The sequence below is a fragment of the Limulus polyphemus genome, unplaced genomic scaffold, assembly GCF_000517525.1.
Source record: "Limulus polyphemus unplaced genomic scaffold, Limulus_polyphemus-2.1.2 Scaffold2392, whole genome shotgun sequence".
NCBI lineage: Eukaryota > Metazoa > Arthropoda > Merostomata > Xiphosura > Limulidae > Limulus > Limulus polyphemus.
Window position 1 is genome coordinate 11767 of NW_013668002.1, and position 15121 is coordinate 26887.

The 15121-nt window shown below is 34.9% G+C and overlaps 1 protein-coding gene across 1 annotated transcript in view; it reads left to right on the top strand.

Annotated features, from left to right (window-relative positions):
- Positions 1–435: 435 nt before the first annotated feature.
- The window catches only part of LOC106466831 (chromodomain-helicase-DNA-binding protein 8-like), a 140678-nt gene continuing 125992 nt past the window's right edge, over positions 436–15121 (top strand). The window contains 2 exon segments of the mRNA XM_022394904.1: positions 436–718; positions 8603–8988. Coding sequence (XP_022250612.1) covers positions 464–718; positions 8603–8988 — 641 coding nt within the window. The 5' untranslated portion in view covers positions 436–463.

Consider the following 15121-nt stretch of genomic DNA (forward strand, 5'->3'; position numbering starts at 1 on the left):
CTCGTGTAAAGTTTGACAAAACCTCTTTATGCTTAATACTTTGATATTTTTACTGTGATTAGGGTCCTGTTATAGTTTGCTTGTGTTGTCTATTTGCTTTGGGTAGAGTTCTGTCTCAGTGTGGTGCTTAATATTACAGTTTGTTTATTATGTTAGGTTCAGTTCTTAATATAATACTGTGTTTTTGAGTATTTAACAAAACTTGGTTCTGTTTTAATATAGTACTTAATGTTACTATGCAATTTAGGGTCATTTCTCATTATAATATTCAATATAAATTTTTTTAGTATTCAGTGTCATGTCCTTTTATAATACTTCATAGTGTAATTTTTCTTAGATTAGTATCTTGTTCTTGAATTATGCTTAAAAGTACTGTATAGTTTGTTTGTGTGCCTTCTTGCTTCAGTACGACATATTACTCTATGTTTACATCTTTTAGGGCCCTGTTATAGTAGATCAACAGATGGAAGCTCCATTAATGATTCCTCGACTTCCTCTTCAGAATGGTGACATATTTCTGGGACAAGAAGAGGGGAAATACTCAATTTCATCTGAACAGACTTCATTTCATCTTCAAGAACAAGAACCTGCTGCTGGTAAAAGAACCAAGGTTGCCAAATGTGGTTACAAATCTAAAAAATCTCAAGCAAAAGCAACTAAAATCGTTATGGAAGCAGTTGCGAAAGCACATTCAGCTGGTAATACAGACATTCCAAAGGTATGCTTTAAGAATAAATTAACTTTTCTCTTTTCCATTGTTTTTTTTATAAATTTCTCTTTATTGATGATAACAAGTCTTTTTAACCATTGATTTATTGCTAAAGTCTTTGCAAAATTCCAGTCTTCAAACATTATGAGCTCTTTAATTTTTAAAGAAAAAAGATATGTTGCTAAAAAATGAAGACACATTTCATTAATAAATAATATCACTAGATTATACAAATCTGAATCAGTTTACAGTCAACAAACAGTTTGGACAGTATTTCTAGAAAAAGTTGAACAAATGCAAAGTAGTTAGAATGAATTAGTATGGTAATAAAAGTTTTATTAGTGTTTATTTATTCTTAAGGTATAAAATGTGTGATGCTCACATTCTCTGAATATTTAGAAATGTATACTTGTGTGTGTTCAATATTAGAAATATGATGTTTATTGTTATTAGCATCAGCATTGCAATATTTGAAATGATAATTTTTATTTATCCTCAAAAACGAACTTATAAATTGATGGTTATCTACTAGGATCTACTGGGGAGAGGGGGGGGGAATATTACATAGTGATTAAAGGTAAAACTTTGAGTAAGAATTTTTTTCACATTTATCAAGTAAATAATTTAAATAATAATATCTTTATGTAGAATTATAAACAGACTTTTGTTCTGAAGAGTAGTAGTCAACTATTCGAAAGCGCTCGAGGTTTTGGATCTTATTTTCTTTCTTTAATAACTGTATATTTTGTATGTGATTCTGTGTGCTAACTCTTTAACTAGAATAGTTATTGAAATTTAAGGTATTGACCATCATTAAGACTCAAGTTATTGCAATATTGTTTTTCAAATGGTTATTAACTCTTACAACCCGGGCTTGTAATTAGTAAGAGAATGTTAACGAAATTTGGCAGATTATCAGTAAACATTACAATGCTTTCATACACAAAATATCTAATTTTTCTATTAAGTCTTAACGTTTGTAAAGCAATGTTTCTCTCATGCCTTTTTTTTTCTTTTCACATCTTGCCTATCTATCAATTTTCTTTTTAAAGTTAAAAAATACTTTTATGCATAAAAAAAGTTTGAAATTTCACATGCAAAATCTTTTTAATGTCCGGATAGTTATCAAACATTTTTTAAGAAAAAACTTTATATTTTATCTGTTTTTTTCAGTAATTAATCTCTGTACAGATTTGGTAAATTTGACTGATCTCGCAACCACCATAAAAATTAGACAATAAACATAAATTATGCCACTTTCATTCTAGAATGAACACAAATTATACCACGAAAACATAAATGTTTAGACGAAATAGCTAAAATCTCATAACATTATACATTTATATGTATTTATTATTTCTATTATATTGACTTTTCACCCATGCCTGGTTGTATTTGGGTCTAAAAAAAAATTTGGAACAGACTAAAGACACAATGTACCTCATTGAAATCTTGATTCAAAAGAAAGAACTGGCAGAAGGAATGTTAGAAAGGCTGAGAAAGCCACTAGGGGGACATTCTGAGCTTTCGATTGGTTATTCATGCCATATATATAGGAGTAAGTGTATATAAAGAAGTGTTTCTAAAAATGGAAAGAGGTGAGCAGGGTGCTACTGTGTTTGATTTATTACGTGAGCAATATCTTAGCAAATAGAAAAGATTAGACGTTCTTATTTTATATTCTAGCTTGTCAATATCGGTGATTTGAGTTTCTAATTCGTACGAAACTATGGACTTAGAATTTTGATTTTACAAACATCTAATTTAAACCAGTGCTGTCTTCAGTATACCACATGACACGCAAAAATCAATGTTTATATGTGTTTTTTAATATTTACTTTGAAATTAAGAAATTGAATAATATATAATCCTAAAATTTGAATTATAATCTTTAGTTTGATACCAAAATTATTGACATAAATTCATGAAATAGTAGTTCAATAAAATTTTGAATGGGAGTCAATAAACGAGATGATATGGCCTTTCACCCATGACCCATCTTGAAAGGGTTAATACAGTTGTGTTTGAAAATTACTTTTTTTTTCCATAAATGCAATGATTTATAGATGTGAATTACTTACTGTTAGGATTGCACCTTTAGTCATTCCCTTAAAAGAACTAATTCAGTGTTTCACTTTAGTGATATGGCTAATTTGTCAGGGGTTAAAAGATTAATAGCAGAGGTGTAATGACCGGTGGTGCTGGGGTGTTTTAGCACTCCCACTTTTACATATTTGATTTATATAGCAAGTGTAAATTATGTTATTATATTAATTTTCTGGGAAGCATGCCCACAGACTTCCCTAGATTGAGATGCCTTTTAGCAGCTTTTTATATTTTCAATCTATCATTGTAAAATCTGCATGTCTAGCCAAGCACCCCCACTTTGCAACTCCTTCCTAAATAACTGCTTAATAGTGTTTAATAAGCAGTGAATTGATTTTATACTTATATTTTAAAACTATCTAATTTTATTATCTATACACACTCACATTAGTAAACAATTTACATACTTACTACCAGGCTAGCTCATTATTTATTCATTATTTCAAAAGGTCTAATTTTCATCAGTGAAGTACTAGGTAGAATGTCTAATTGATGAGGGTGGGGGAGTGGTGGAAAGATTGTATCAATCAGTCAGTTTTGTTGCTTAGAAATGTTTGTAACGTGGTTATAAAAAAATTGGGTTGCAACTTGACATTGTATGGGCCAAACATTTATTATTAAAATTTTCATACATCACTTTTAAGTTTCAGAATTTTATATATATTCATGTGTGTGTGTGTACACATGATGAGCTTAGATGCAAAATGTGTAAATCCAATTTTGCCTTTTTGAGAAAATCAACTTATTTGTGCAGCTTTTCCCAAAAAAAATGCTATGAAAATGAAAATGGCTATTTATTAAATAATTATTTTATGAAAACCTAAAATAATCTAACTTTACCGTTTATTTCAAATTTTATAAAAACTATCTGTATCCATTGTTTGTTTGTTTGTTTTTTACTCAAAATGCTGTATATCCATTAACTGTTTCCCTACTGCCTCAGGCCGGCATGGCCAGGTGGTTAGGGTGCTTGACTCGTAATCTGAGGGTTGCAGGTTCGAATTCCCATCCTACCAAACATGCTCGCCCTTTCAGCCATGGGGACATTCTAATGTGACAGTTAATCCCACTATTTGTTGGTAAAAGAGTAGCCCAAGAGTTGGTGGTGTGTCATGATGACTAGCTGTCTTTCACTGCTAAATTAGGGATGGCTAGTGCAGATAGCCATCGTGTAGATTTGCATGAAGTTCAAAAGAAAACAAACTCTACTGCCTTTGTGGATTACACTAATTATGTGACCCTAAAGTGACTTTTGGGTTTTCATTACCATAACTTTTAACATGTTTTGTGTACATTCACTAAATTTGTCAAGCTTTTAGTAAACATTACAAGCCTTTTGTAGACAAAAAAATAAGAATTTTATGTTAAGAGTGTTGACTGCTCAAAGTGCAAAGTGATTTCATGTTAAGATTAAAAATACTTTTTTCAGCAAAAAATTTTCCTATTTCATTTGCACAATATCTAAAACCTATTTAAATATCAAAGGTTTTTTCAGAAAAACTTTGTTTTATGTGTTATTTTCTCTACCGTAACTGTATACAGGGTTAGTCAGTTTTACTGACCTCATAACCATCATAAAACTTTAAAGGTTGAAAAATGCAAAATAAAGTGAGTAGTACTATTCTTTCTTCTTTAACCCTATAGCTTTTGAAGCCATTTTTAAATTCCTTTATGTGTATGGTGCTGTGTTATATTCAAAATTTAATTAAACTGCTTTACTATCAATATATGTCAATGAAATTAACATTGTAATGTATGTTATAATTTTAATTATTATGTTACCTAAGTTTTAATTCATTTTTTCAAAGGAAATTAAAAAATATATATGTAAGTTGCAGTTTTCCTTTCACATGATCCACACACTATGAAAAATTTCCACCTTAGCAGTAGATGAGTGTAAACACACAAGCTTGCCATAAATATCTAGATGCCAGTGCAGGTCTACATGGCCTTTTGACACGTAAGATACAAAGTCTCATAACTGTATTCACTGGGAAAGAGAAATAAATTTTCCAACTCTTGACAGGTGCCATGCCCACCTATATACTTTGCCTTGAGATCTAAAGTGTATATGTAGTTAGTTGACACAAGTGTATATATTCATTAGAATGAGCTCAGTTTACACTATACTGCACCAATGATTAATTTGAAATTGGTGAGCAGCTGCCATTAGTATTGTTGTCTGCTTGATCAACAATAACACGTACTATGCTTTCTCACCTAAATATGCTATAGTTAGATAAACAGTTAAATTGTATTTAGGTCTTATTTTTAGTTAATTGTGTATTATTTATGTTCTAAAAATCATATTTGAAAGGTTTAATGATTTTTAATAAGTTTAACTTGTTGTGCCTGGATTGTGAAAAGCGTTAGTGAAATGAGTCTCTGTACAGGAGACGCCGTACAATAATGATAAAACCCTACAGGCACCAGTTAATGTATCAGTATAAATAATAAAAGCTAAAGAATTGGAAAGAAAAATTAAAAACAAACTATAAGTTGAAAAATAAAAAGGTGAAATTATGAATATTAAAAAACAAGTTCCAAAAGACTTCTACGAAGAGCTGAATGTTATGTACATATTTCCATTTTTTAATTTTAAACATTGCATTGCACTCTACATTGATGATAATAGCTAGAGTTAGTGATATAGTAGAGAAAATTTTTAAAGTTACTCATCTAGCTAGGATAATTGAAAGCACTCATTCCATATATGCCCACTGTTGAGATGTGGTGTTCCACAAGAGGTATCCTTGTGGTATATTCTGATATCTTTCTACTGTCCAATCCAGACTGTACCTATTCCATGGACTAGCATGGAAAAAGACAGCACCAGGGGGGTGTTCTGCCTGCTTTCCTCATTCATGTTTATTGGCTTTTCAAAATAAGCTTTTCACCTATTGCACTATCTCCAGTAAAAGACCTTTCTGGCAGGCATCTGATGGGGATCCAGGTGATTTCTCTGGGTCTCTCCACTAGAAATTCCTACCTTCCTTTTTTTGAGTGGAGCAAAGGAGACCTCTGCTACTTATCAGTTCCTGGCTGCTGGGGTCATGGACCATGGAGAATCCTCATTGATTGGAACCTAATAGTTGGGAGCTGAATAAATGTTGCCAATTGGTGGGAAGTGGGGTGGTGGTAACACTGACAGTATAGTAACGGCCACCCCTCTTCTAATTATACTTATCACATGCCAGTGTACCCCATCTTACTGCTGCCCAGATATCAGTTCCCAGGTGGTCTTGTGTTTAATTGTCATAGGACCAGCCAACATAAGTCCTCACAGTTGTGGTTAGTAGGGGTCCTCTTCCTACTGTGGACTGGATGAAAAATTCCCAATGCCCCCTGGTTTTGGACTGGAGTTGACTCACAACATTTGCATTCTCACTTCCAACAGTTGCTTGGATGTCAGGTTTGTGGGTGGCCTTATGTTGGTTGTGTACTGTGTCTACACACGTGCTCTGTCTGAGTTGTCAGAACAGACGTTGCTTTTACCTTCTTCTTCCTGGTCTTGAAGTGAAGATGGTTGAGACTCTCCTCTTACTGTGGATGAGAAGACACATACCTGATGCTGCCTGGTCTTGGATTGGATTTGACCCACTGAATACCTGCAGTTATCTTCTGCTCAGTTGAGTTGAGCACTTTCTAATAAATTGTGTGTCCTCCTGTAGTGGATGACTGCTTTGTTGAATCAATGCACATACTAACATTATTCAGTTTATAGCTTGTATTCTGTGTACTTCCCCCACACCTGGTGTTAGTTCAAGAGTCTGATGGTAGAGTTGAGAAAACATGCACTAATAATTCCTGTGTCCTCTTCCTGCAGCTGATGTCAGTTCGAGAAGTCTGATAGTGGAGTTGAGGTGAGCACTTGGTATGGTCTGAATGCACTCCAACCACGCTATGTGTATAGGCTGTCTGACTTCTTAGGTTGAAAAAAAATTGGATGGCCATATTTTAATTCTACTCGTACCTGGGACACATGGGGCTTGCTTGCCTCTTTCTTCCTTCATTGCCTCATCATAGAATGATGATCATGAGTGCAAAAACATACAGGGAGCTAATGTGCTGGGAGGGCTTTTTCTGCATAATAACTTCATTATGGAGTAGCACAAATCTCAAAGGCAGATGCATGGGGAAGATAGCTTTTCATGTACAGAGGTGAGTATCTATTGGAAATACATTTTCAGGTAAGGAAAATGTTAACATTTGTTGGAGATGGTGTGAACTTATCCCAAATTTTTAGCTTTTGCCTTACAAGTCAATTTGTAACATAAGAAAGCCTGAATAATAGCATAACCAATGAAGATTAACTTTAACAATACAGGCATGTGAAATGAATCTGGAAAATGTACTCAAAGGAATTGCAAAAATGTGATTTATGGCTTTTAGTATATACCAAAAGTAATTTAGTTTCATAATAAATAAGTTACTGACCGTGTATTGAGCAAATACCACATTTATTGTTATGATGTAAATGCCAAAATCTGATGAAGCAATGGAGCCAGTAACCATAATATTTGTGGTAGAAATTATACTCGATACTCAGACTGCATTTTTTTTTCTATGTTTTTAAGTGCATTACAGATTGAAAATCTAACATGAATAAAAACAGCATTTTAGTCTCTCACAAGTCATTGTGAAGTTTTCTGTGTTAAAAATGCTCTTTCTCTACACCTCTGAATTTATACTTTGTATTGGACTAATTAAAAAATAAACTTGCAGTGTGGTGTGATTATCCTCATTAATATTAAACATTTTTTGGTTCCATTTCTTCAATAATTTTCAGTATTAAACACCGTTATGTTAACTTTTTTGCACTGCCATGAAATAAAATTTTAGATCAGTTTTCACTTGCCATCTGTTCTGATACTAAATGAAGGACTATCTGGACAGTGAATTTTTTGATTTGAAATGATGTTTAATATACTTTTGATTTGAAACTTATAAGGAAATAATTAAGAAGAATGTGAAAAAAAAAGATTTAGTGTGATTTTTTAAAACTTTTAGCTTGTTGTACATATCTATTTTTAATTCATTTTTGTAACTTCATGAGCATATCCAAGATCAGAAGAAACTTTTGGTGGTTTTGACATGTGTGGGAATTACTGGGTGCCATACTTTTATCATATTATCCTTTGTTCTTTTAGTAATCTGTAAATAGACAAACAGTATCAAGTATATTTTTAAAATATTGCAATTTTTGCTGATATATTATTCTGGTTTATATATAAGAAAATAAAAGTTTTGACTTAAAACAAGTGTTGAGATTGTTTAATGCTCAAGTTAAATGAATTTTGAATGTGTAGTGTGTAGTATTTATTTCACAGTTGTTTTAATTAGTTGAGTTTTTTATATTACAATGGTTCAAATAAAAACATGACTTGGTATTTTTAGTTTTAAAACATTGGCATATAAAAGTATAGTTTTAGTCATTAAATCTTTGAACATCTACCTCTTTATATGCATTTTAGCAGATATTGCACTTAGTATTTCATTTATTACTAGGTTTATTTAAAGCTTTTTTATTGAAATTTTTACATGGAAATTTCGTAATTAACTGAAGTTCTTGAAATTTTGTCTGTATTTGCAGTTTTGTAGGCCAATCTCTGGTAACTATATCAAATGCTAGAAATTTATATATTTGATTTTAACTTTACACAAACAAATGTTTTACAACACACATTTTTGTTTATGGCTTTCCTTCTGAGTTGGATGTATGAGATAATGAAAAAAAAATGAATGAATACTTTGTTTGCTGTTAATAAATTTATGTTTTGGGGTTAGGTTTTATCCATCACTGAAATGGCAGCTACAGGTTTGGAAAATGAAAACTGTGATCGTAATAAACCTAAAAAGTCCAAAAAGAGGAAAACTAAAGAAAAGGAAAGTAAGGATGGTGAAGAACCAAAAGAGCCAAAACCCAAAAAACCAAAGAAATCAAAATCTCCAAAAGAAAAACCACCAAAACCACCTAAGCCTCCAAAACAGCCTAAACTGAAGAAAGAATCAAAGAAGTCAAAAGCTAAAAAAGAAATACAGGTAGAGGAACTAAAAGAAGTTACACCTGAAGAAGAAAATCAAGAGGGATCAGCTGAGAAGAAAGAAGTGAAACCAAAAGCAGTTCAGTCCAAAGAAAATAATAAATCGTTACCCAAGAAAAAACTACCAAAGTAAGTTTTGTAATAATTATATTAAAATATATAGAATATGCAGGTTCCAGTATTCAACATGTATCAGTTTACTAAGACCATTGTTCCACCCATTATACGGCATAATTATTAGAGCTAGGCAATTAGTGGAAGTGAATGTGCTAATTGAATAATGCAGGATTATTAATGATTATGTTTAATTTATTGATTATCTAAGCATTGGTCCGATTTGTTCTCGCTTGCTCCATTATTTTATACCCTACTTAATTGATTTTGGCGATATTTGTCACGTGACACTCTCCACCTTCGTGAATGCACCCTATATTCTGGTACTGTATATAAGCACCTCATTCAGCTAATGTTATCATTTTTTCTTCACAAAGTGTTCACTAATGGGTTTCTCTGTACTACGATTGTTGGAGATATATTGAGCATTCGTCATATTACCTAGTTGATATTTGTTAAAAAAAGAAGAAAAAAAAGAATTCATTTGGTATGAATTCCTGAATTATATTTGTCACAAAGGCAACTCAGGTCTCTCTTATCCCACATCTGATATCTAGCATTGCTCAGTGACCTTATTCCTAGTGCGATGGAGACATAACTTTGTTCAGGTGGTGTTTCTCTGGGTGCTCTGAGGCTGCAATTGAAGGCAATCCTGGACATTCTGGAGAGAATTTAGATTTGCTTTTTCCGGTGCCTACCTTTATTCTTTTGGCTTTTCAGTAGGCCACCTTGGGATAAGCTGCCTCAGGCTCCTTTATTACACTTTATGATATTTTGGGTCTTTTTCCAGTTTCTTTTGAGCCTGCACATTACTTGATGGCTGAAAGGTTTGGGAGCAAATACTTAGTTTTCCCTCCATCCACTGACATTATGGTTCATGCATAGAGGTTTACTGCTCAATTATCTGAAGGGATAGCTATGCTTTGTCCACCACAATTGTTGGAACTATGTGATTTAGTTTACCACTGCCAGGTAGAAGCATAGTCTGACTTTCAAAGAATACATCTGCTCCTAGAAATTTGGGTTATAAAGCAGAATCTGTAGTGAACCTCATCAGATCACAACTTTCTAGGATTTATCTCCCCATATTTTCAGTGCTGAGTTATTTATTATCCCTCTAAACTTTGTTTGAAGACTCTCAAGATCACCATGTCAATTTGATGACAAGCTGGGACTACTGTCAGCTTCTACAGTGGTTCAATTGTCAGCTTCTACATTCATCCCTGTTGTCATTGATGTATCGACTTTCCTCAGTTCCCACATTCTTATCACCCTGTCCCCCAGATGTGTTTTTTCTTTTGTACATTAGGATCTTCCGAGTTTTTGTTTTCCTTTTAGCATTGTGTCTGCTCCTTATATCTTCAATGAAGCCATGGGAGCATTGGCTCACTATGCTCATGGATTGGGTTTGAGGTTCCATTATTACATGGATGATTGGATTTTCCTTGCTCATTCTTGGAATAAGGCTTTATCTCACACCTGCATAATTCTGTGGGAGGCTACTTGGCTGGGCTGGATTGTCAAGCTTTCCAAGTCTTTTTCTCATGCTCCATCAAGTATTTGGTACATCTGAGTGCATTCTTCAACTACACCACCTCAATTGGGCTTATCCTTCACCACTTTGCCTACAGACAATGGAATGTCTTGTCACTAAGATTCATGTTTCTTGTTTATGCTTTCTATATGAGGTTCTTTCACTTTTGGGAACTCTAACTTCCCTGAAACCACTCATTTCTTTCAGCCACACACATGTGCCTCCTTCATTGGACATTCAAGGACCAGTGGAACTTTTCTCAAGATCTGTTGTCATCATTTATGTTCCTCTTCTTGAGGACTTATCTTGATGTCTTGACCAAGCCAGTACTTTGATGGGCATCCCATTGCCACCCTGACTGGATCTCCATCTCTTCACAGATGCTTCTCTGTTCATGCATCTGAACTCCAAAGAAGTGTTCATTTCACATCAGTGTACTCAAACATCTTGGTTTATCATGATCCCCTCCAACAATTCTATGGTTGTTTCTTGTATCAACTGTCAGGGGATATTCTTTTCAGAACTCTTTGCTACTATACTTTAGACCTACTGTTTTGCACTCATTCCCATCAGGTTTGTTTCATGGCTTTTAATGTGCTGGAATTTTTGAACTTGGTGGCAGATTGCTTCTCTCAGCCAAACAGGATTGTACCTACGGAGTGTTCTATCCTCCCTCAGATTTTTTTGATGGATTTACTCTAGGTTGGGCACACCTCTCATCAATGCCTTTTTCACTCCTCTGAATAACAAACTTTGCTTTTATGGTCCCCATTTCCTTATCCTTCAGCCTCGGCAGTCACTTCTGTCAGCCAGGACTAGTGTTCCATTTTTCTGCATGCATACTCTCCTCTTTGTCTTCTCCATCGTGTCCTTGCTGTGATATGCAACACTCCTTGGTGGTGCCTCTTTGGCCAGCACAACCCTATTTTTTTCTGCTTTGTCAATTGGCATCCATTTCTCCTCCTTGTTCAAGCTTTCTCTTATTCCAGTCACACACATCTTTCTTTCACCCTATCAACAGAAGTGAAGGGATTATTGTTACTGGTTCATCTGCCACTCCCTTCCTCTGGGCTGTCCAACTGTGGCCTACCTTTCAGCCTTTCATTTTCACTTTCTCCATTACCATTAGGATTTTTCTTCACCTTTTCTACTCCACATTGTTCAGATTCTTCATTTTACATCAAACCACACCCCCCCACCCCCCCACTGTACTAATCCCATGCTTGATTAGAACTTCAGTGAGGATTTATATGCTCTTATATGTGCTCTGTTCCAGCCATTGACATTATGTTTTTTTGTACTATCTTTTTCAGAAAATATATTTTCTTCTTTTTCTTGCTTGTTGCTTTTCCTCCTATACTTTCTTTTGCCATACTTACTTCACTACCTTGGTCAGGCCTTTTTTTTAATATGTTGGCTGCTTAGGAAGGAGATTGTTCTTTCTTTCCTGTCTCCCTCCTTTTGTTTTCTCACCTTTATGCTCATTTGGATCAGGATTGCCTTTTGTGTTTGGGCTGTTTGGTGTTACTTGGCACATACATTTCCCCTTTTGGGGTTCTCATCATCATATGTTTCTATCTTGGGATACATCTTCTTTCAGGGACCTCTTTCCTTTTATCCTTAAAGGATAGGACCACCAACTCCTTCAGTTGGGATATTCTTCCCTGGATATTGATGCTCCCAGTCTCTTTCACATTTTTTTGAATCAGGTTCATCATGTCTTACTTTTGTTGTCCCTTGGACAGGATCCTTCAGGCTGGCATATGGATGATTCACCACATAATTGTCTTCCATTATCTTCCTTATCTAGCTGTTTCCTCTCCTGTAGGATTTGAACTCCCTCCAGTTGCTGTTTTTCAATCTACACACCATGTTTGAGAAGGTTAAGTACATTTTCATCTTTCTAGCCCTCTTCCCTTTTATAAAATCCTACCAAGGAGCTGGTGTAGCCTCCCAGAGGTGCACATCTTTACTAAAATCCCTGTGGACCAGGGGTAACTGAAAGTGCTCAAACTTTCTGTCTTGGCTCTAGCAGTGCCCATTCTAGAGATGGGATGTTCCACAAGACCACTAGAGGTATCCTCCTGGTATTAAATTTACTAAATTGCCCAATCAGTACTCCCCTTCTTCAAGTAGAACACAGGAGACTCTTGCTACTTCTCAGTTCCTAGCTGTTGAGGTGGTGGACCTTGGAGAGTTCCTCACTGATTTCATACAGCACATTATGATGGGAAATAAGATGGTGAGGGCACTCATCCCTCAAACAACTTGTATGCCCCTTTTCCTGCAGCAAGACAAGTTCACCACCCTTATGACACTTTGGACTGATGATCAATTCCAGATGCTCCCAGGTTTTGGTAGAAACACTCTGCCATATCATAAATATATAAATATGTGTATATTTGCTTCTCAGGTTGAGACATTCCTCCTTCCCACCATCCTCCAGATGTACATTTCCAGTGAGTCCTGTTTTGTTTGGAGATGGTCCAGCTCAGTAAGTCCTCACATGTGTGCTGGCCAGTTTCCCTTCTCTTACCATAGACTGGATGACAAGTTCCCATTGCCGCTAGGTTTTGGACTGGAGGTGCACTCAGCTTTGTGGTCCCTCTTCCTAACATTGGTTGGATGTCAGTTCCCGGCAGATCTAGTGTTGGTTGTAGCTGGATGCAGCACATGTTTTCCTACTTGCATACGGCTGGATATTCCTCATCCTACCATGGATTAGAAGTACTATACCCATTGCCATCAAGTTTTAGACTGAAGATATCATCCCACTGTGGCTTTTCACCTTCCTATTGTCTGTTGGATGTCGGTTCTCAGCGTTGGTTAGGTTAGGTTTGAAATGTGTGCAATAGGTGAAGGATTTGGGTACAAAATCTTGTTTTCTCTACCATTTCCTTTTTCTATGTGAAGAGGTAGGTGTTCCTCTACCTACTGTGGATCTGATGTACCATTTCAGATACTTCCTAGTATTGGTTGAGATTGAACTACCACTACAGTCTGTCTCATCCTAGCCACTTGACACTCAGGAGTCCCATTTATTAGTCATACACCTTCTGGGATTCCTTCATATTTCTGCCTGTTATGCTCAAGACATTGCCATAAAAGAGCTAAGAGTATACCTGGATAAGATGTGGTGGTCTCCTGCTGAGTTGTGATGTTTTCTCTTTTGATTCCACTCCTCCTAGTCTCTCTTTGGGTGCTTTCTAAAGGGAAATAATATTTTTTATTGGACCTCTACCAGTTCACTGTGGGATTTTAGTTTTTTTGTGAGTGAAGGTAAGATATTGTATTTCCGATAGATACTTTTCTCCTCTCACATTTCCCACCCAGCCTCGCCACTTCTGTTGATATATGGTGTAGGTCTTTTCACCAATCTCAAAGTGATTAATGAGTGCAAATGTGAAGAGGGCACTGGTTACAATAGCAATGGTGTTGTCCTATTGATGAAGAGCCACTGCTTCATCATTTGCATATGAATATGCAGAAGCGGAAGGTGGAAGGCTAGTGGCATGCGTTTAAAATTTGTGCCGATAGAAGGCAGTGCTAGTTGATAAAAGCTATTTTGTGAGAGGAGGTATCTATTGGAAATACATTTTCAGTGTAGGAAAATGCTAACCTTCCTTACCTGAACATATGTTTCTGATAGATACCTCTGCACACCTTCCCACCTGTCCTTCCCATTTTGATGCACTTTCTTATAGTCTAGTCCAAGAATGAAGTTAATTTGAGCACAATTGTTTAGGGGGAGCTACTGTGCAAGGAGGTTGTGTTGAAATCCTATTGGTGTAGGGCTTACATTCAACTCAGTATGCACCTCTTGTATCCAAAAGCTTTCTTTAGTGCAGAGCATTTTTTGCCTTGGCCACATTTCTCAAGTTGCCGAAATCATTGGGTGTAATTCTAATGTCAAAGTCTTTCAAACAGTGACAAACTGATTATATATAATGTACTTTGTGCATGTTATTTGCATCATCTTTGCTGGTGTAGGCCTATCATTGAATGATGATAACATCATGCAGCACAAGTATAATTCACGTTAACACTTGTTTTTTTTATATGAGAGATAGTTCAAGGCTAGTAGCATAAAATCTCATAAGCATCTTGAAGGAATCAAGCTACTCCGTGTGAAGAGGTATCGGAACTACATTTTGTTAGTAACAAAGTATAACACATTAATTTTTTGATGTTAATAATAATGTTAGTTATTTTTCACAAGATAGAAATGAGTTTGTCTCATTATCTTATCTCTGATGGAGTTTTATTGTTGATTTTTTTTGGTATTGATGACTTTTTGGATGTTATTTTCTGCAATAAATTAAAAATGCAAAAGTTCTGGTAATAGTAGTTCTAAAAGTAACGAGATTGATTTATAAAAGAATTCTAAAAGATTTTCTATAGAAGGATTTTGTTTAAAATTTTGTTATTAAATCTTTTGCTTATACAATATATTTTCTCTTTTTTACACTTGATCTATTAAGTTTTTACTAAAATAAGTTGTTAGTTTATGTTTTTATATCACTTCAACTACAAAGATTTTGATTACTTTGCACCATTTCGTGTGCTTAATATTAAATGTGGGTCTTCAGAAACGTTAAGACAGTCAAGTCTTAT